Source organism: Phodopus roborovskii, unplaced genomic scaffold (assembly GCF_943737965.1).
Source record: "Phodopus roborovskii unplaced genomic scaffold, PHOROB, whole genome shotgun sequence".
NCBI lineage: Eukaryota > Metazoa > Chordata > Mammalia > Rodentia > Cricetidae > Phodopus > Phodopus roborovskii.
This window is the reverse complement of record NW_026125295.1, coordinates 19,549,790-19,571,643: the sequence shown is the minus strand read 5'-3', so window position 1 is coordinate 19,571,643 and position 21,854 is coordinate 19,549,790. Positions and strand designations below refer to the sequence as shown.

General features: G+C 46.9%; 1 protein-coding gene across 1 annotated transcript in view; it reads right to left on the bottom strand.

Annotated features, from left to right (window-relative positions):
* The window catches only part of Ephb1 (EPH receptor B1), a 416,176-nt gene that overhangs the window by 143,155 nt on the left and 251,167 nt on the right, over positions 1-21,854 (bottom strand). Inside the window, exon 4 of the mRNA XM_051206222.1 lies at positions 1,423-1,578. Within this exon, the coding sequence (XP_051062179.1) occupies positions 1,423-1,578 (156 nt within the window). The remainder of the gene's footprint in view (positions 1-1,422; positions 1,579-21,854) is intronic.

Sequence of the window (21,854 nt, the reverse complement as noted above, 5' to 3'; positions counted from 1 at the left end):
GAATGCCAAATATTGCTTTTTGGGCCCATGGAAGACTTCTCTCTGGGTTGGGGTGGGGGGCTCTTAGAAATGAGAGATGGAAACACCACCACAGAAAGACGGGGACTCGGGGCAGCAGGAAAGGAATGACTTCTGTTCATCTCCACCCACCTGAGAAGGAAGGCAGGGAAAATCAGTTTAGAAGACAACAAGCTTTTCCTCAGCTCAAATCTATAAGCATCGATTGAGCTCAGGACCTTGATCTAGAAGACGCTTTCATTTCTGCTCCGCATCCAGCAAAGGTTACATATGTTACAAGGCAAGGATTGAGAAATTCTTCTACCCAGTCCAGTTCATATTTTTTTTTCTGTCCATCAAACTAAAAGTGTGTGTGTGTATGGAATATACCTCTGTGGACCTCTTCACTGGCATTAGAGGGAACCAGTTTAAGGGATATAAGGGGAGGTGCCTGCTCACAGTGAGCCACACCAAAGCACCTAGTGCAGAAGAAAATTCTAGTCTGATTATAGGATAACCTGCAGTATTGATCCCAGAATGCAAAGGGAATACTGAGAGGCGATATCATCCCTGCTTCAGGGCTTTAACACTCAGAGAAGGAAAAGTTGCATAAAGTGCTGCTCAGGGAGATCATGTACCTTGCCTTCCATGCTTGTGGGAGAGAGGACCAGAGGGAAATTATCCTCTCCCTGCCCGGAAAGTGCAGCTGTTCCTCTGCTTTTAGAAAAATGGCTACTTTTTCTTTCCACCAGAGATAATGGGAGAGTGGATATAGCTGACGCATTAACCCCCAGTTTCTAGAATTTAGTGTACTGAGATGGACACTGTAGTCAGGCTTCTGGTCTTCTCATTTGTAAGAAGCTCATATGTTAGACACTACAAGGGACAAAGAGGATGTATATTTAGACCTGATACTCAAGGACTTTCCGTTGGTAGCTAAGGCAATTACAAAGCAAATGGACAGTTAATAAAGCTATGAGAACTTTCAGGGAAGCAGACACAGAGAAGTCACACTGAAGAGTGGCTTTTCAACCGCAGGGACCAGGCGTGAGTGGCATCTTGGAGGAGGCAACTGTAAGAATTACAAGTTATTTCAGTATATGAGTAGATCTTGATTTCACACACACAAAGAACCCTAGATGGTCAGTCTTAATTTTTTTTTTTGTGGGAAGAAGTTGTCCTAGAGGCATGTAAAAGGAAGGTCCTCACATCTGGAAAGAAGAGCTTGAAAGAGTTCAATCTTAACCAAAGGAATGCTGTTGGAAAAAAAAAAAAAAAAAAAAAAGAGAGAGCCCCCGTTTCAGCACCACGGCCAGCACCCTGCTTAGCGTTTCCTGGAAGGATGACCTACCTGCTCTCTTCCCTGCTCCAGGTCCACCATTTGTAATCAGACTCCCCAGCCCACAGCCCTTACTAGACACTTACTAGTGCACGCCACTTCTGGGGGATCAAAGTCTGCTCGGTAATAGCCAGTCCGGCAGGTGCAGATGGGAGATGCCTCTGAAGGGGAGCGGCTGTTGGACGGGCAGTGTGAGCAGCCTTCAGCTTCCTGGCTGGCCTTGAAGGTCCCCGCAGGACAGGCTACAACACAAAGATCATGTATGAGTTAATGGAAGAATGGCAACCAAATGCCCCTCTCTGTAAATGAAAATGGAGGTTAGGCCATCTGGGAAAAAAAAAAATGTTGCTGAGTTACTGCCTCACACCAAGATGCACGAAGTGAGCATATCAGATGGGCAAACCCCTGCTTAATAGTTCTCCAAACATCTTGACAGTAGCCCTTCTCGGCGATTTTCTCCTCTCAGGTGTGTCAACAGATTTTATTGGTAAAGTGAGTCTAATGTGTAGTTGGGTGTCTGGTACACAAATGTCTACTCCTTCCTTAACAGTTAGAGCATCTCCCTGAGCACTTGATGAAGGAATGTAGCTTCATAGTCTCAGATAGAAAGGGGTCTTGTTGGCGATGACCAGACTTCTGATTTTTAAATGTCATATTGAGACAAACACAAGAGGCACTGAGATGTGTTCATTAGCATTTGCTATGAATGACAGTTAAAAGACTAGAATGCACAAGCAATTCTTTAAAGAAAAAAATTAAAGTGACTTGAAGGTCACTGCCTTAACAGCATCATTCTACCTTAATTGCATTTTTATATGCTTTCTATGATAGGGCAAGTAAAAGAGAGGGCTTTGCATGTAGCTGTGTCATGTGCTTGGAGTCACCTTTTATAATGCAGCAATAGGAAATATTGGGGACAAATGACATAACTTGGTGCTTACTTAGGATGTCCCCATTTATGGGTACCTCTTCTAGCTTCTTAGAGAGCCAGGCTGTCAAGAGTCATGGCATGCAACGCTTGTCTCCATACTGCCCCACAAACTGTGGCTATGTCACATTGACTGAGACCTGGGACATGTGGCCTTATCCTTGCTGATTCCCCCCAAATTAGAACCCTATTGTCCCTATTTCCCCAAGGACTGCTTTTACCACTTCATTCATGACTTCTCCTTGTATCTCTAAAGCCAGCTATGATTAATCCTTCCTTAAGACTGGGTAAAACTTACTGCCCAGTCAACTTGTTTGGATTTCCAGCAAACCTCACTAATCCATTCAACAAATAGTCACTGTGCACCTTCCAAGACCCTGCCACAGGGGCCACAAGTTTCCTTCTAGGAGTTTTGGACCCACCATGGCCACACTATTTGACTTAGTTAAGGCTACTATTGCTGTGATGGAACACCATGACCAGAAGCAACTTGGGGAGGAAAGAGTTCATATCATTCACAGTCATATATAATAGCTCATCATCAAAAGCAGTGAGGGCAGGAACTCACCCAGGGCAGGAACCTGGAGGCAAGAGCTGGTATAGAAGCCATGGAAGGGTGGCCACTTACTGGCTTGCTCTCCATGACTTGCTCAGCCTGCTTTCTTATGGAATCCAGGACCACCTGCCCAGAGAGAGCACCACCCACAATGGGCTGGGCTTTCCCCTATCAATCATTAAGAAAATACCTCACAGGCTTGCATACAGCCCCATCTTATGGAGATATTTTTTTTTTAGACTCCCTCCTCTCTGATGACTCTAGCTTATGTCAAGTTGACATAAAACTAGCCAGGACACTATTATAGTGCGATATGATTGTCGCCTGAACAGAGCTCTTGTAAAGGTTCCACTTAGACCAAGCTCATCTTCTCAAATATATTGTTCCCTCCTGAAAAGTGCGGAGGATTCTTTAATAATAGCAGTAGCCACCATCTGTTAGTTCGCCTTGTTAAGTGTTTTACGTACATTACTCTATGGGGTGGCTATTATTATATCCATTTTGCTAATGAGGAAATTGGGACATGGAGAGGTTAAAAACATTCACAGGATCACTCAGCGGGAGGAAATGATGGTGATGGTACTCATGTAAGCTAGTTCCAAAACATCTACCACTTTCCTGCCAAGACAAGAAGAAAGCATAGTCTCCTATGTGGGGATTTCTCCATCAGCTGCTCACTTGAAGTGAGGAGACAGTCTCAAGTTATGCTGGATGTGCACTGGATGGGAGCCCACTGCAGATTGGAGGGAACCACTGTGAAATGGAATATTCTTGAATGGCATGAACCATTCCATGGAATACAAGTTCTTTGTGCTTTCAATGCCTATTACTTACAGAAAATATGGATCAAAAATATAGAGTAAAGTTAATTGTTTACTGCAGAATATCTCAGAACTTCAAAAAAGTAAGTTCTTAAATGCTAGGCTTCTCTTTTTCTTTCTTTTTTTCCCAAGAGGGCTCCTCTGTAGTACATCCCCTAGGACTCACATTCCCTAGAACACACTAGAATACACTGCTGTTTCACAACTGATGGGCAAACAATAATTACCGTTGTAATCCACATCAGAAATAGGCCACTCACTGACCCATGTTAACACATTCAAAAGGAAATCTCTGTACAAGATAAAGAGTAAGTTTGAATTTTCAAACAAAAGAATCAATCAATAAAACCCCAAGCAAAAAGCATCAGCTACCATACTTGGGACAGCCAAAAGATGACTCACTAATCGCCTTTTTCAGCCCACTCCCTGGGGCCTCTTCCCCTCTGCCTTGCCCTCTTCTCTCTCCCCATCATTCACCTCTCCCAGATAAGTGTGCACCCTTTTACATGGAGTCTATAGTGTGCCTACCCTGCCCAGTTCTGCAGCCACGGCTGCTTCCATGCAGCAGGATGCCTTCCTGGAAAGGGGAGGGGAGCTGGTGACTACTCATGCATTCATATTCAGTCCCTGCCACACTGTAATTTTCTTAATGTACTGGTCCAAGAAGAACAAAGTGTTTTCACTTTCTTCACAGCACTTAAAAGCCACCTTGCGTTACATTTAATAAGTTAACAGCATAAACAGTCATCCTAATATCCACAAGTGGAAGGGGGATTTGGAAATGCCTTTCTCTGTGATTTCTGATGAAGGAATGGGAGGCCTCTGCTCTGTGCGACTGGGTCTCTGAATTCGAAGGATGTCCCAAGAAGAGCAGCTAGAGGGGAGAGGGTACAATCTGAACTAGTTATTTATTTATCGCGTGTGAGGTAATATGTACCCCCTTCTTCTTTGTGTGCGTGTGGGGGGCATGCAGGTGTAAGTGCAATATTTGTACATTATTGTGTACACATGTACCTGTGGAGATAAGGGATGGAAATTAGGTATAGTCCTCAGTCAGTGTCCACCTTATTTTTTGACACAGGGTCTCTTGCTGAAAACGGAACTCGCCAAGTCTGATAAGCTGGCCAGCCTACGAGTTTCAGGGATCCTTCTGTCTCTACCTCTGTCCCCATCAGACATGTGCCACTGTACCCTGCTTTTTATTATGTGGGTTCTAGGGACGTAAACTAGGTCCTTGTGCTTATACAGCAATCAGTTTTCTTACTAAGATATCTCCCCAGAACCCCACAAGATGGACCATAGAGGTCCAGAAACAGTTGGAAGAAAGGTCTTAGAGAGATCTGACTCTATAGCCCCCAAAGACTTGAGAGCTGAGCCATGGCGGCAGTATTTTAGCTGTGCCTCCTAGATTTGCTGATTCTACCAAGGTGAACATCTATGAGTTAGATCACTCCTCAGAGCCTCTATTTGTCCATCTATATACAATCTATACTGCTCACAACTCGCATGCCAGCAGCATTTAGTAAACTCAAATATGTGATAGAATTGATACCCACATGTACCATATCAGGATAGCTCCTCTCAACCCAGTTTACACAAACCCATTTGAATGTCAAGTTTTCTTTGAAATAATTTTACAATTCAAAGTCAGAATAGACATTTGTGCCCTGATGAAGGCATTAAATCTTAGAAACAAATGAAAAAGCTGTGTCTCCGCCTAGATTGTTTATGTCTAGATGATTAATGAATCATTATATATAAATGTGTGTGTGATACATTTTACCTATAATTTCAAAATATTCACATTTCAAGTGTTAATATTTTATTGAAATCTGTGAACAGTCTGTTTCTAACTTGTAAAGACAGTCCTTCTAAAGTCCATGCACTGAACTTTAGGATTGTAACTTGCAATTCTGCTGGCACAATATTTTCTCATATAATTTATGCTTTAAATAACAGTTAATGTGGCAGGCAAGTCTGCAAACCCGTTTAAACTCATTTTGTATCAGATGCCACTAATCAGAAAGAGATGTCAACACCATTGTTTTTTACTAAGAAAAATAAGAAAAGTGGACTTCCCTTGAGAAAAGGCAGCTTTAATTAGAAGTGATAAGTGGAACATTTGCGTCAATTCTGGCAAAGACTATATAGACACATAGACCAAAGAAATTAATGTGAAGGGCCATTCAGGCTGGGTAAGCATGGCTCAGTAGACAAAGGCTCACTGTGCAAATGTGAGGCCCTCAGTTTGATCCCAGAACACAATCCCAGTACTCATATAATGGGATGAGAGGTAGAGTGAGGAACATTTCTAGGACCTCACAGAGGGAAAACAGAAAGAAACTCTGCCACAGACAAAGTAGAAGCTGAGGACCAACATTCCAGGTTATGCTCCTACCCTGTGACTTACACTTGAGCACCATAGCATGTGTGTGCCCCCTACACGAACATGTACACACACACACACACACACACACACACACACACACACACACACGTGTAAAGTAAGAAAGAGAAGGAAAGAAAGATGACTGACTTATAAAAAAGAGTAAGAGTGAAATACTGTTAGCCCCGTGTGAACACTTTTGAGGTAGATAACAGGTCTTTGACTTGATAATTAAATCTAGTTTTCTTCCTCCATAGAGATCTTGATCCAGTCATCACTATGATGAAGAGCATCGCCACTTGGCCACTGTTTGCTGACTTGTTGGAAGCCAGGAACCAGGAAGTCAAGAGGAAAAGGAATAGGGCTGCCCATGCAAATGGAGTTTTGGACTTTAGGGGCCTCCCTTTCTGATGGGGTGAAGTTGGCAATAGAACACTGCTTCTAAAGCAGATCTATGCTTGTGTGTACATTAGAGACCAGTCATCCAGGAAACACACCCATTTTGGGGATCCAGAAGGCAAGATTCAGAAAGGGAGGAAAAGGGATGAGACTCTGTTGCTAAGGTACTTGCATAAAGCTGTTGGTGTGATACCCAGCCCTGAGAAAACCAGACAGGGTGGTGTATGCCTGCAATTTCAACATTTGGGATGTGGAGGCTTGAGGGTCAGAAGTCCAAAATCATCCTCAGCTATATAGCTAGTTCAGGGACAGCCTTAGGCACAGGAGACTGTCTCCAACAACAATAAAAGATTCAGAAGGAGAGATGATGAAGACAGAGAGAGAAGAACTGGGGAGGTCAAAGAAGATCTGGGCAAGGAGCATTTGATTGCCATTATAAGAATGAAGGGGAAGTCAAAAGCCACTTATTTGCACTTCCCTGTGTATTACTGGAAGATAGCAAGATGACATCACATAGGACTATATTTCTGACACAGAAGGGGACGGACCACAATTGTCTTATTTCTTTAAAAAGGGGGGAGGTTACTTCCCTTCATTGTAAGCAAGCAGGTTCAGACAGAGGCTAAGCTGGCAGAGCAGAGTTGGGGGCAGGCATACACTCTGCATCCTCTCTCCCTATTCCTGGCTTCAGCAGAGGGAGGGGCTGTGACCTGAGTGCTTTACCCCTAAACCCATACATACTTTCCATCCTCCAAGCAAAACACATATTTCCCTCTCCCTTTAAGCAATACGGGGAGGCCTGCACGTGTCATCTCTAGCAGAAGGTCACCTTGGAATGCCCCCCCCCACCTGCAACTTCTCAGTGCTTCAAAGCTGTAACAAATTGCCCGCTGCTTACAATGCTCTTGAGAACGCCCCTCCCCTCCCGTCCCTGCACGAAGCTTTCCAGTGACATGGAATCCATCACCTACAGTACTATTACTTTATAAAGAAACAGATTAAGTGTCTCATAAACAGTGCAGTGATTGAGATAATGGAAAGCGCCTCTCGTCCCCGTCTGCAGCATCAGGTTATGAAGCTTCTCCAAGCAGCCAGGAAGAGGAAATTAATAGAAGCAAGAGGGAATAACCACTTTTATGCAATTTCCTCAGGAGATAGTGGACCATCTAATCTTTATTGGAGCCCTTTAACCTGTCACTCACCACTCACCAGAGCCTCTTTAGCTCTCACAATTTTTCCTGATATCTAAGCAAGATAAGACGGAAACCTCAAAATATTATTTGATAATTTTTCAAAGGTGGAGGGTGCCCCCTGCCTCCATCACCTCCCTTCTCAATGGAGGACTCAGAAAGCATTTTTATGCAGCAGAAATGGAGGAGAGCTTAACTATTCTTCGTGCATAGTCCAGGAGGTCAGCACTGCTCCGCAGGAAGAGACTCTCTCTTTGCATTTTAAATGTGGTTTTCCTCTCCACCACTGCCTTCTGTCCTTGCACTCTCTTTTTAATAATCTGATTACTTCTCTTGATCTAATTTTTTTCCCCAAATGAGTTTGCAAAGGTTCATGCCAATGAATATTCATCCCCTGCTTAAGATCCAGGGCTTCTGTCTCAAGGCAGGTGTAACTGAGCAGCTGGTTCAGGGAGGTCTGCCTGCCTCATGGGCTGACAGCGAAGTGGCTGAGCACATCCCTGCTTAGAAAGAGAGAGGTTCACAGAGCATAGCCCTGCCCCACCCTCATTACCTCCAGGGCTTGTTCCCACTCTGCAAATGTGTCTCTTTGCAGCTGCTTAGAACTACAAGCTAGTTGTGATGTTGAGGGACCATGCACAGGGCTCGCATGGCTCCTCCCTTAACTCTTGTGGCTAGTGTCTCCCAGGGGTCTTACACCATGAATTATAACTATAACCATCCATCCATCCACCACCTGCCCACCCATTTTTTCAACAATCACTCCACTCATTCATACATACATCAATGTAGCTCACTCATATATCAGTCCTTCCATCTATCCATCTATCCATCCATCCATCCATGCATCCATCCATCCATCCATTCCCCTACCCATCTATTAATTGCTCTGCCTACCCATCTATACATCCATTCATCCATCTACCCACCCACCCATCCATTTATCTATCCACCTGCCAATCTAAGTAAATATGGAACATTAATATAGTGAAATATAATATAGTCATTAACATTGTATCCTAGAAAAATGTTTTAGAAGTGAATTCTGAAGCTATATAAAGATGCAGAGATGGGAGGATGGGGCAGAGGGTAAAGACTGCACCAGAATTCACAAAGAAAGGGCCCACTTGCCTGGGAAAGCTGGGAGCATCTGTAGAAGTGGCCAGTTCTACAGGATAGTTATGGGGGCTGTGGAGGAAATGGGACAGGGGGCAGTCAATTCTACATCACCCATGGCATGTGAAGTCAAACAGGTCTTCCGGTCTTTCCTCCCTGGGCCCAGTGCCAAGTGTAATGGCCTGTGCAGTTGGGACACTTAGTTGTGTCATACGTTCGTGTCACTCATGATGACACTTGCTGAAATTGATGCATTCTACAGGCATCTTGACACAGACTGTAAGTCACAGTGCCATTAAGCTACTAACACAGCAGCAGTGGTAGCAGGTCAGGAATTCATTAGCATGGAAGATGCTGAAGAGGTGGGTTTGATATGAGGTGGGGGTGGAAAGCTTTGCCTCAATGCAGTGGAGCAACCACAAGACAGGGCCAAAAGGTAATAACAGAAGAATAAGGTCCCATGATGGAGGAGCAGGCTCTTCGGTTTCTCAGGGGCTGGCCAAGCACATTAAATTCTCTCAGAAGCTAGTGCAGGGTTTACCTGAAACCCTGGGCCAAGAGGTGCTTTCTAATGGTCTATCTAATGGTCTATGCTAATGCAACAGAATGCATATTTGTGTCCCCTAAAATCAGCTGCCATTTAGAACTGAAGCCTCTGGGGGTGATTAGATCTTGGTGGGTGAAGCCTCTGGATGCCCTTACAAGAAAAGGGGGGGTCAGCTTGATTTCTCTGTTCTCAGCACCATCTGCAAAGCAGGAAGCAGGCCCTCACCAGATGCTGCACACAGGCAACTTGATCTTGGACAGCCAAGCTTCCAGAACAGTGAGAAATAAATGTCTGCTGCTCAGGCAGCCCACTCTATACAATGTGCAATAGAGCAGAGCTGACCAAGATGAGAATCACCAGCATCTGGGATTGCAGACACAAGCAGTCTTGGACCTTGATTAAGACCAGCCACCTCAGGGGTTCACACCATGTCCTCCAGCCCATGTTGCAGTAGTTATGTGGGTCTGAAAAGCTTCTGGTTGCTGGAGTGTGCACATAAGCAGGCCATTTCACACCTCCAAACCCTAGAACCTCTCTCTGCAACAAAGGGCAAAGAATCATCCCTCTGTCAAGCTGGTGTAGAGATTTGTGTGAGGTTTAAAACTTCACATAGTGTTGCCTTAAAAAATGGCAGCAAGCTGCCCTCTGCAAAGGAGCTAGGATGAATGCTTTCACCAGTTGGCTATTGGAGACACTTACTGACCACTTGCCACAGACTTGGAGATGGGCAGGGCACTGGGAGACATCAGCACACGAAACTAGGAGCTGTTTTTCTGGGCCACAGATAATCTATAGAAAGCTACTAGTAATAGACTACCTGTGATGTTGACAGGGACAGAGGTCAATGCAGGAAAGGACCCAGAACAGAGAAGTTAGGGCAGGACTCACGTGGAGACTAAGACAGAACTGAATCATCTTGTGTGTGACCGTGTATTCACCCTAGACCTGTCCCCTACCCAGCAGACAGAACTAGGAGGGGTAGTCTTCAGACTCATACATCCTCAAGGGGAACTTCAGGACTCTAGGATGTCACCGGGGAAAGAACGCTGTCCTTGTACATGCAGCATTTGCAACCAGCAGACCTACCTTACAGCCTCTCAAGGGACAGATTGACTTTATCCCAACACAGGCCATGAGGGGTGGGGCTGGAGGCAGATGAGAGGGCATTCAGGAAGACAGTTACAGTTGGGAAAGAAAAGGACAAGGAATTGGAAGGGCTGAGCTAAGAATGACTGAAGACTCTGACAGAGGGGAACTGAGACCGTTCTCAGGCTAGTCAGTGAGTGGAATTTCATTGGGATTACTCATTGCCTCAGCCTGCCTCTGGATAGAAGGGAAAGGTGGAAGGTGCAGCAAGAATTACTGGGGGACAGCTGGCAGGCCCTTCATGTGCCCAGATCAGGTCTCAGAGAAGCAGTATAAGCATACCACCTGGATCTCATGGAAACATCCTGGAATCTGCACACAGAACACAAGTACCCATGCATGGGGCAGGAGACAATAACAGTCAGCACAGGAGTGGCTACCAGGCAAATGCTGGGCAGATACAGAGCCTGGTCCTACACTCTCCTGGGGCCCTACAACCTTGAAAATGTCAGCAGGAAATAGAGACAGAGCAGGGTCCTAGCAAGACTCAAGCCAGGCTAATGAGTGAGGGTCTGCTCACTCCCAGGGCCTTAAAGGGCTCATCAGTGTGGGAAGGTGAGACCAAGAGAGGCAAATAGTCTAAAGATTGTTTATGATCCTCTTTCTACAGAATTCATCCTACAGAGATAATCACATGTGATTCAAAACTATGGGGTTTTCATGACAGTTTATAACATGGAAAAGAGACAACCTAAAAACCATAAGTGGGAACATCATAATTTAACTTACTTTCTATTAGGAGGCTTAGTGACCTGTAAAAATATTGGTTATTTATTAGTGACTGAAAAAAAATCCACAAATAATAGAAAAAGACAGTATTCCTCTGTACTAGTAATAATGGTTTTTATAACTTTTTAAATATATAGTATTGAGATGAGAGTGGTATTTCTCATGTTTTCTGATTTATGTATTTTCTATTTTATGAAGTAAAATTATATTGCTTTTTTATATAGACAAGTATTTTCCTCAAATAGCAGAATGTCAGAGAGCTACTCTAATCAGGGGCAGTGTGGACAGGACAAGGCAGATTTGAAGGTGGGGTATGTAAGTCCCAGTCCCCCAAGGACCTCTAACTGCCAGGTTCCACTCTGGAACTGCTGGAGCCTGTCCCTACCATATAGAGAAAAAAGCCCAATCACCCTGGAAATCTCCACCTTGCAAAATTCCACCCTCTTCCCTAGAAACTTTATACAAGCCCTGTGGCCTATTCAATTTGCCATTATTTCTCAACTGAGCAGAGGCAGCCACCTCCTGTTTTTCCCCCTCCCAATAAATCTCTTGTGTGAGGTTTGTTGTGCGGTATGATTTTGTGGTACTCCTTGGCTCCCGAATGCCAGGATACTTTTCCATCTGAGCTGTAATGCTTACAGAGTATGAAGTGGGAAGCAGGTCATGAGGGGGGAGTGGGATACCGGTGGCCTAAAGACTGGCACAGAACACCCTCACTTAACTTAGTTCTCCCATGTACCCCTGCATCTCCATGTACTCAACTCTACCTCTTCGGCTGCTGTCCATGTCCCCCAGATCAGTGCCATTTATTTGGTGCATATCTGAGACCTCTTCCTTATGTCATCATCACCTTCACACTGGCTACGAAGCTGCTGTGCACAGAAAGCCTGCTGCATGGGACGCCTGGTGGAGCTTAACTCTCAGAAGTTTAACTCCCAAGTGTGGGCTTCAGCACAGGATCAAGGTCTCTTTGATGGCTAGTGACAAGGCTCCATAGATAAAAAGCACTTGTCATGAAAGCATGAGGTCCACAGGTCAGGTCCCTAGAACCCACACCAAGATGGACATGGTAATGTGTGACAAACAAGAGACTTTGTTGTTAAGACAAAGAGGAAGGTGAAGGCCCACCTTGGCACACGTGTACCTGCACACACAAGAGCACCACACACACACACACACACACACACACACACACACACACACACACACGAGTGGCAAGTAGTTGAGAAGGTGAAGCCACAGCCAGGCAGGCAAGTACAGAATGAAGGGAATGAGGAGAATGGTCGAGGGGGCATGGAGGGAGGAACTGATGCTCTCTAGATAGATGTCTCTTTCAAGGAGGCAGCATCCTCTTCCTGCTTCCCCATCAGCCACCAGTGAGCTGCTTCACTGGGTCCCTACTATTCAAAGCAGAGGAACATGAGGGCCAGACCAGTTCAGGCACCCTGATGAGCCCCAGGTTGTCTGTCCTCATAGGAGCCCCCCAGGAGCTGTCCTAGACACCCATTGTATTAGCAAGGGCAGGGGAATCCCTGGCCATCCTCTCCTCAGTCCTGTGTACCCCAGGCCCCTCCCCAGCAGAGCCCAGCTGTCAATGTTCTAAAAATGCCATCAGTCTGGTGGCTCTGTGCCCACTGTGGACAAGTAGGACATATGCTGGCCATCAGGCAGCTTCCTATGTTTTCAAACTGCAGTGTTTACCCTCAGAGAAAAGCCTTGTTTTTAAGCACTTCCCCCAACAAACACCTTGATGGATTCAAATAACTTCAAACAAGTTCTTCAGATAAACAATGGTAAGTGCTCACTCGGTCTCTAAGGGTTGGACAGGGCTGCTTGCTCATGCCCAGGCCTCGAGCACAAGCAGGTCAGCCTGTGGTGAGTCTTCTCAGGAATGACACCACCTTTCCCAGCCTCTTTTGCTTTCTCAGAGTAAGCTCAAAAACAAAACCAGAATGCACATGCGGACACATGCACACAGAGAGGCATGCACACATGCACGCACATACACACAAGCACACAGGAATGCACACCAGAGACTACACCAAGAGAAAAGAAAGAGAAGAGAAAAGAGAAAAAGCAGCTAAGTTTGGGTGTATGATACAAATCTCATCTCCCCTCCAAATCTGACTAGGCAAACAGGGCGTTCTTTTAGGAAGGTTGTTGTGAGCCTTCCTTTTCCAGGCCTTTCCCTCCGATATTTTGGTGAGCTCACAAATCACAGGCAGACAGTGTGAAAAAAGATCTCTGAAACAGATTACACTAGCCAACATGCAGGACAGTCCACTGCTCCTAACTGCTGCGGCAGACATCACTAATCAATCATTGCAATCATTCCTGACCAATGTCCTGTAGAACTCAGGATTTCTATTTCGTTCTTTATTTTACTTATTTTTGAGGCAGGGTCTCACTATGTAGACTAGGCTGGCCTTGAACTCACAGAGTTGTTGGGATTAAAGGCATATACCACCATGCCGGCCAAGCTCTGGATCTTTAATACAGTGCTGAGGTAGCCACTATATCTCAAAGACGTCTGCTGCATTTCAGACCTAGAATGAGGAAAAGAAGGAAGACGGTGGGTTGTCCTGAGGTAGGCAGTCAGGGGAACACCCACTCCTGCTCTACCTGCCTCCAGGACTCGGTCATTGGGGTGAGTCTAACCCAGCTCCCAGGGGCTCACCTTTGCCTCCACACCACCTCCCTCCACTTTTCCTTTCTCTCCCCTTGGAGGTCATCCCCATCACACAGCCTCCTTGCCAAGCGGGAAGCCAGGGGCCTAATTATGCTCTCGGTGTGCGTTGGTGAGAGCGGAATAATGGAGAAGTAAGTGTGCTACGAGGAGCCGTATCTCCAGAGAAGGTCGAGTGCTGCATAAGTAAAATGTAAGATTAAGATTCCCCCCTTCTGTGGTGTACTTGATAAAATAATTTCCCTGTGACCTTTACAGAAACCCAGGAGTAAAAAACAGGCACCACAGAGTCTGCAGCTTTCCCCCAGGTCACCAAGCCACAAACACATAAATCTGCCAGCGATATTATTCAGCATTCAAGGGGGACCAGAAGACCAAATAAATGACTTTTACTTTGTGGTAATGGTAAAGCAAACGCTTCGGGGCTGAGATATTCGTGTTGAATCACCAAAGCTGTCTGGACAGATAAGGGACAGGGGACCTGCCCGCCTGTGTAGCATTGACCTTGCTTGTGTGGCAGTACAGACATGGCAGTGGACCCACTTAGCAGAAGGCCAGAGGAGAAGAGCTTGGCAGGACAAGCAGGCAAGAGTGGCCAGGCGTTGAAGTCCAGTCCAGCTGGCTCATCATCAAACACCTCAGGAGGGTGTATATTAGACAGGGTCTTGGATCCTCCAACACAGGGATGGGGAATGGAGTCACTGGAGGTCTCAAAGTCACTCCTGAGAAAGTGGAATAACCCATGAGCCATGATGGGTGCTGGGATAATGAGTCTATGTGCACCCAAGTACAATAGCATCCAATTTCAATGGTGGAGAACAACCCACATTTGCTTGAGATTTGTACAGAGGCTGAAGGCAGGGGATTTGGCCAATGCCGTTTTCCTGATCTGTGAGTTTTACTCTAAACCTTGCCAACCCCAAAGGTATCTATGAGCAAATGAAATGAGACTTGCAGGTGTTGCGTAGGGAAGGTACCCCATTCTGAGCAGTGCTGAGAAGCCAACACTTAGCTTAGCCCAGAGGCTATAAAAGAACAATGATAGACATCTCAGACCACAGCAGCCTAGGTAGCTTGAACAAGATGGGAGAGGCTGGGTAGCTAGGTTCTCAGACTGACCATTCATCCCCAGGGGTTGAGAGGTAGTCTCTAGTGAGCCCATGTCCTTCCTGACTGCAGCCTCCTGGATTGACATTGTCGCCTTCAGGGGTACCAGTTACGAGTTACTAAGGGAGGCAGCTACAGAAAAGGTCAGGTGTGGTAAGGGTGCATTGCACACTTAGAATCTGAGTGTGCACTTAGGGGATCAAAAGCCATTCAGCTCCTTAGGGCCTGCACAGGGAGGCTGAGAAGGAGCAGAGGGACAGACTGAGTACAGGGCCTTCAGGAGTGGGAGATGGAGAGTGGGCCCTGAGCATCTATGAATTCAGAAAGGACATACCGGAAGCAAATAGAGATCAAAGGACTTAAGCTAAAAGAGTGACCTGTACCCTCAGTCAGAGGATGGAGAGGGAGTGGGAGAGGCGGGTGCTCTGCTTGCTCCCCCCCCCTCTCTTGTCTAGTCTGTTCCCCCTAGTCTATGTGATGGTACCACCTGCGTCCAGGGTCTGTCTTCCCACCTCAGTCATACCTTCCTAGAGATAGCCCCACAGGCATGTTCAGAGGTGGCTCTCCCAGGTGACTCTCAACCTAGTAAATTAATTGACAAGATTATCCATCAGATGATGGGAATTCAAAGCCAGCGCCAGCTCTGCCTGGCCCACAAACTCAGGCCCTTCCAGTTATTTACTGTGAAATGTCTGTGGAGGCTGTGGGTTTTCTTTATTCATGTATATGTGGATAAAGACTGGGAAATGCCCAGGTTCACATGCAATTGAGTCCACGTGAGAGGCTTGGGCACAGATGCATCTCTTTCTCTTTCTGATCACCAAGGGCATTCTGCCCTACTTTCTATGCCTCCAGGAGGAAAAAAATCACACACACACACACACACACACACACACACACGCAGAGGCCCATGACCTATGTCATATGTTGCTCCTGCTCCCCTCTGAGGCCTGTTGGCCTGGATTCCTGACCAGGTATAAAATCATGATGTATGGATGTGGTCACCGGGAAATCTGCAGAGGCCTGCTCTGGAATGGAAATTCATCTTTCCAGCGGCTTCTGGAGCAAAGGAAGGAAGGAAGCACACGAGGTACACATAAAGAAGGGAACTGTGTCTTCCAGTGGATGCTTGCACAGCCAGGGAGAGGCTGAATCGTTCACAGAAGCAGCTGTGCCTACCTCAAATGAGTAGCAGCTGAAGCTTCAAGAAAAGGAGACATTGGCTGCTGGTGTAATGGGACACGTACAGTTCCCATTCTCTGACACCCCCGTCCAGGTCCCCAGATGGAACTAAGTCTCTTTATGCCTGCCTCCCAGATAACTTCAGGATAGGTGGGAGCTACAGAAGTAGCTGCCCTGCTGTCTGTCCTTGTGAGGGTACAGAACAGAGAAGGCCAAGTAAGCTCTGTGCCTTTGAACACAGATGTCACCACAGGCAGACTAATGATCGTTATAACTCTGTGAAGTGCCGGGACCGAAGCCCCTCCTCCCCTTTCTACATACAATGCTCATTTGCTAATGACCAGGATAAAGGGCCATGAAACAATATTGCTCCTGTGTAACAGGGCTGTATCTCCATTCTCAATACGAATCCAGAATTTCATCAGGGGAACAAAGGCGACTCACCAAGACATGTCAATTATTTCATAATGACAGCTATTCAGCTCCTGAATTCATCAGTGGGGGTTTGAAAGGCATCGGTTCATCAAGCACGCATCTGAGCAGCCTCTCACCATTTGGGAATCGGGCCATAATTGCAATACCAACACTCTGACTTTCCATGGAATTTCTCAAGGAGACAAAGGGTTTTGACACATCCTTTCCCCATCCAGTTCTGAGCCTCATCGCAGGTTCGGAAATAACGAAAGCACTGCCCACCCCCACCCCACTCCCAGACTCCAGGGGCAGAGATGGGAGACTGAGGAGCTCAAGGCCAACTTGGGTCGTTTAGGTTCTAGTAGAAGAACCAACTAAAAGCTGCCAGAAGCTATAAGATGACTGACAGCTTCGAGAAGCCCATATGGGGTTGAGAGGTGAGAGGAGGGCTTCCTGGAGGAGGTGACAGGTAATGTAAATTGTGAAGCATGAACAGTGATTTACTTGGCAAACAAAAGAAAGAAATATATTCCAGGCAGAGGGAACATGGGCAATGTGAGAAGGTGGTAAAAGGGCTCACAGATGTCTGTCAGCTGGCTAGTGCTCTCCATGATGACCCATTATTGACCTAGTAAGGATTCTGATGTTGTCCTGTGGACTGACACCTGGTGTCCCAAATAGGCTGGAAAGTCTTGAACAGGAGAACTGCTGGGCGGAGCCTGAAAATGAGCATGACCCAGGAGTGCCAGACACCCTCATGCTATCTTCTGGCTGCCTGGCACTCCCACACCCTGGGCTGTGCAACATAACCCTTCCTACTCTCCTGCTTCCTCCTGCATGGATGTCATTCAAAGACCCTGTGGGGCTATTTGGCTATAGACGTACTGGAGGTTAGGCCTGGCTTGGGCTTCCCAGCCTTCCTAGTCCTGAGTCTGGGCCTCTGCCTCAGCTCCTGCAGACTCTGCACCTCCTTAGTCCAGAGCAGAACCAGCCAAATGCAAGGGGACCAACCTGCAGGTATCACCTCCCTTATGCTAAGAAGGCCAAGGAGCTCCTTCCTCTCTGAGGCTGGCCTTCCCTCTGCTCAGGAGATGCCTCTTCCTGGAGAGAGTGGCTCTCTGCTCTCAATCGGGACTCTACTTCAGACCTTCATGGGCCCCACTGTGGATTTATGATTTAATTTGTGTGTATGGCTCTAAGAAATGATTTCAGGGCTGGTCACTTAAGAAATGATTAAAGACCATCATTTCCAACCAACAGCACTCCCTGGGGAAAGGGAAGTGGTTTGAGACAGAGGGAGGTGTTAATAATACGCTGAGATGGATGCATAGCCAGAGACAGCCAGTCACCTGGGAAGAGAGGTGTGGCGAGGATGGGCCGGATGTGAGGCTGAGGGCTATGTGAGTGCCCAGCCACACCTGACAACGCTGACACACTAGATCTCAGAGGAGCCACCCACATCCGACCTTCCTGATGCTATCTTTGCCTAAGCTGGCAGATTTCATCAGATGCAGGCCCAGTGAGCAAGCAGCCCAGCCTCCTGCCCTGGCATCTTTGCATCTCAGAGCAGTCAACGCAGGACCTGAATGTGGGTGATCGCAATGAGGAGGAAGGAGATGGCTCATAAAGGCACCCTCCTACCAGTAACTATCCACGTGTTAACACAGACCGGAAATCCACACGCAGGACTTCTAAATCACCCCTGGCATCTCCTCAGTGCACAGCCAAATGTCACACTGTCCCAATTTATGAGGTGTGGTTATAAAGTTCCAAGGCCAGTAATGAGCTCGCACAGATGAACTCAGCCTCCCTCCAGGAATTCCTCAATGTCGGTGCTGTTCTCGATACCTCCTAATGTTCATCAACTGACTCCTCCAGGCGAGGGCACATAGGGGCCAGGACCAAGCCTGCCTGTGTCCGTGCAGATGAAGGCAGGCCACGTGAAAGCAGGAAGCCTCAGAATGTCACAGGAGGCAACTGTGAGGCCACTGAATTCATCCTCAGAGTCACCTCTGGAGGCCTGGTGCATTGGTGAGGCTGTTGCTAAGCCCTTGCAATCAGGGAGATTTTGATGCGGCCAAACTGAACCTCAGGATTGTCTGGGAAATGGGGCGAAGGAGGGCAAGGAGAGCTTTCCAGTTTTCTGTGTCCTGTAAGCTGGTACAAAGCATGATACTGGTGTTAATTACAGCTCCCAAGGCCCCTCCAACATCCATCATCATAAAGATGCTGATATCCTTTCCCAAGGCTTTCTTGTAAATAGCAAGAATGCACATTCTCAAGTATGTTCTCTAACACCTCTCAAGAAAGGCTCGAGAGAAGTCCCTGGAAGTCACAGGGCAGAACCACAGGTGGGCACTGCAGCATCCAGTGTGATCTGCCCTCCCTAGGCTACCCTTGTTTCTAAGGTGCTGTGAGTGCTTAGCCTAGGCTCAGGTTTGATGCTCCTTGATCATATGCCTGCTTTCTGTCAATCACCTATCCTGCAGTTAACACCACAGAGGACAGCTAATGCAGTTCCTACCACTGTGACTGTAATTGAGATGTGACCACCCTCCTCTCCAGACTAGGTGAGCTCAGGCACCCAGGAAGCCAAGGGTAGGCCCAACCCCGCACAGCAGAGGCAATGCAGAGACTAGGCTCGTCATCCGAAGTCAGGCCTCCCAAAGAGATTTTCCCATTAGTCTGCAGGGCTTCTCCATCAATAATGAGACCAAGCATAATGAAGATAAATATTTTGCAATGAACGGTCGCTTTTTCACATGGGAAAAAGCCATTCAAATTAAAGACACTTTGGTCTCTCTCTTTCTCTTTACATTTATTTCATTTTCTTGGCAAATCTCTGAGCTGAAAGAAAAATCCTTCCTTTAAAAAAAAAAAAAAGAATCAGGCAGAGGGAGGAATATAGGAATATAGCCAGTAGTGAGGGCAGCTTGCTGGAATTGCTAGAATGCTGCCACAAGCACCACACCCAAGGTGCTCCCTGGGCACCTGCTCTCGGAAAGGAAGGTCAGTCCCAGGACAGATCGGCCATGGTCTCTGTGTGCATCAGTGGACAGAGTAGGAGAGGCTTGGCCGGCACTCAAGGGATTCATCTCCTCGCATTATTATTGTTTTTAATGTGTAGGATTTTAATGAACTTGACACTAACTCTTGCCTACTACTACACACCTAATTAATTCCCTAGTTGGAGGTGTGTGAGAGCAGCATGTGGGAGCACCATTGCCTCCATCTGTCCCCAGCCAAGGAAGAGGTGCTCCTCCTGATGGGACTGACTCTCTGCCCTACTGCCTAGTGTTCCTGTCCTAACGGTTCAATCTCCTTATCTTGTAGGGTTTTCCTTTTCTTTCCTTCCCTTTTCCTCTCCTTTCTTTTCCTGATTTTTGAACAGGGTTTCAAGTTATTCAGACTGGCCTCTAACTCCCTATGCAGCCAAGCATAGCCTTGAACTCCTGACTCTCCAGACACTACCTCCTGAATGCTGGGACCGTGGGCATTCAGCACCACATCAGGCTCTGCTGTGTTTTCAGCCTCTGTCCTCTGGATGGCTCACAACCCCTGCCCCAAAGCCCACAGCCTCCCTAAACCTCTCTTCTCCCAATCCAGCTATCATCACACCCTGCCCTCTTACCTTCTGGGCTACAGTCCAATTCCCTCACTTTCTGCCCCAGCCTTTGTCAGAAACCATCTATTCATTAGTTCTCTAGTTTTCCCAGTTGTAGCTTAGCAGTCTATTCCTGCCAGAGTGATCCCACACCATGGCCCTCTCCTGTCTAAACACCTTTATGGCTCCTCGCAACAAGTAGAGCCCAGAGCCCTGAATTTTCACTGTCCCTTGACATGGAGAAAGCGCCCAGTTTGCTTTTGCAGGTCCTCGATCTCCTCGTTTCCCCCAGAACTGCCAAAAGTTCACAGTAAAGGGGGGGGGGCCTGAATCCCTGGGAACATGTCTGGACAAGGCTTTCTGCTTCCTCTGCCCACACATCGGGTTACCTAAGGAGCTGAAACTCCTCAGGGCCCTCTTCCTTGAAAGCCATTCTGCTTCATGCCAGCCACAGGCATCTGCGTGCCTTAACCACAGAGTACCCTGCCCTAGGTATGGGTATCACTGCCTGCTTCCCTTCCCTCCATCACCCTGATGAGAGTACATGTGCGTCCTTGCCTGTCAATCCTAAGCAATGTTTGTGTGGACTACTGTAGAATGAAAAAACAACTGGGTATATTCAGCATGTTAAGAGCTGACATGTTTTTTTGTTTTGCTTTTAATTTTCCCTGCTATATGACTCTTAAGATCTAAGACAATTTTTTTCACGCACAGCCCACTATCTAGAGCACCTTCACTACCAATGATAACCCTGAAATGTACCCTACTCCCTACAGCTTCCCCCCAATCACGCCTTTTCCATGAATATATCCCCATCCCCCAACTGACAAGAACATCTTCCAGAACATTCCCTCAGAGACGGTGTGGAGTTGGAGGGAATGGGGAATATCTGTGTGTACGTCCTTAACCTTTGAAAGCCTCAGGTTCCCCATCTATAAATTCCAAATAATAACAGGGCCAACCAACTTCATACAGCTGCTGAAGATGGACTGTGGTAATTCGGGTGATTTGTGTAACCCACGCTAGGGTTTCACCTCCACCACCACCATCATTATTGCCATCATCTCCATCACCACCATTATCACCATCATCTCCATCTTAGTGTTTCTCATTGAACTCCTGTGAGTAAAGGGCTTTACCTAAGTCAACTTTGTACACTGTGCTCAAGGTCCCACCCAATTCAGGTCCTTGTTAGGATTTTGGGTCCTTGTTACCTGTTTGACTGTCCTTTTATCTTTGGTCCTCATGTGTGACCACAATGCCCCTACTGAAGCCACGGGGATTCTGCATTGCTCCTGGCTTCATCTTTTACATTCTCTGTAGGGGTCTTCTGAGGTAAAGAAGGACTTTCTTTAAGTCTCCGAGTCCCTCCTCCTCTGCCAATCACCCATGCTAAGGAGAGCCTGCATTGCTCGCTCCTCTCCAGCCTGGGCCTTCTGCTAGGATCTCCCCACTCCGGCTGCTGTTCCATCTGCCTCATGGAGAGACATGCACAAACCTCCTCTGCTTCCTCTGCCTTGCTCCAGGAGCTGTGCGACTCTAAGCTGCCTGCATGCCATGAAACCATCTCCTCCATCCTGTGTCTCCTACCTCCTGATGCCTCCTTGACTCCACACACACAGTCATTGTCTTGTGAGTCTGAGAAGATTCACACCTTCACCTAAATTGTCTGTTGGAAAGTTAAGCCCTTTTGCAGGTTTGTGGCCC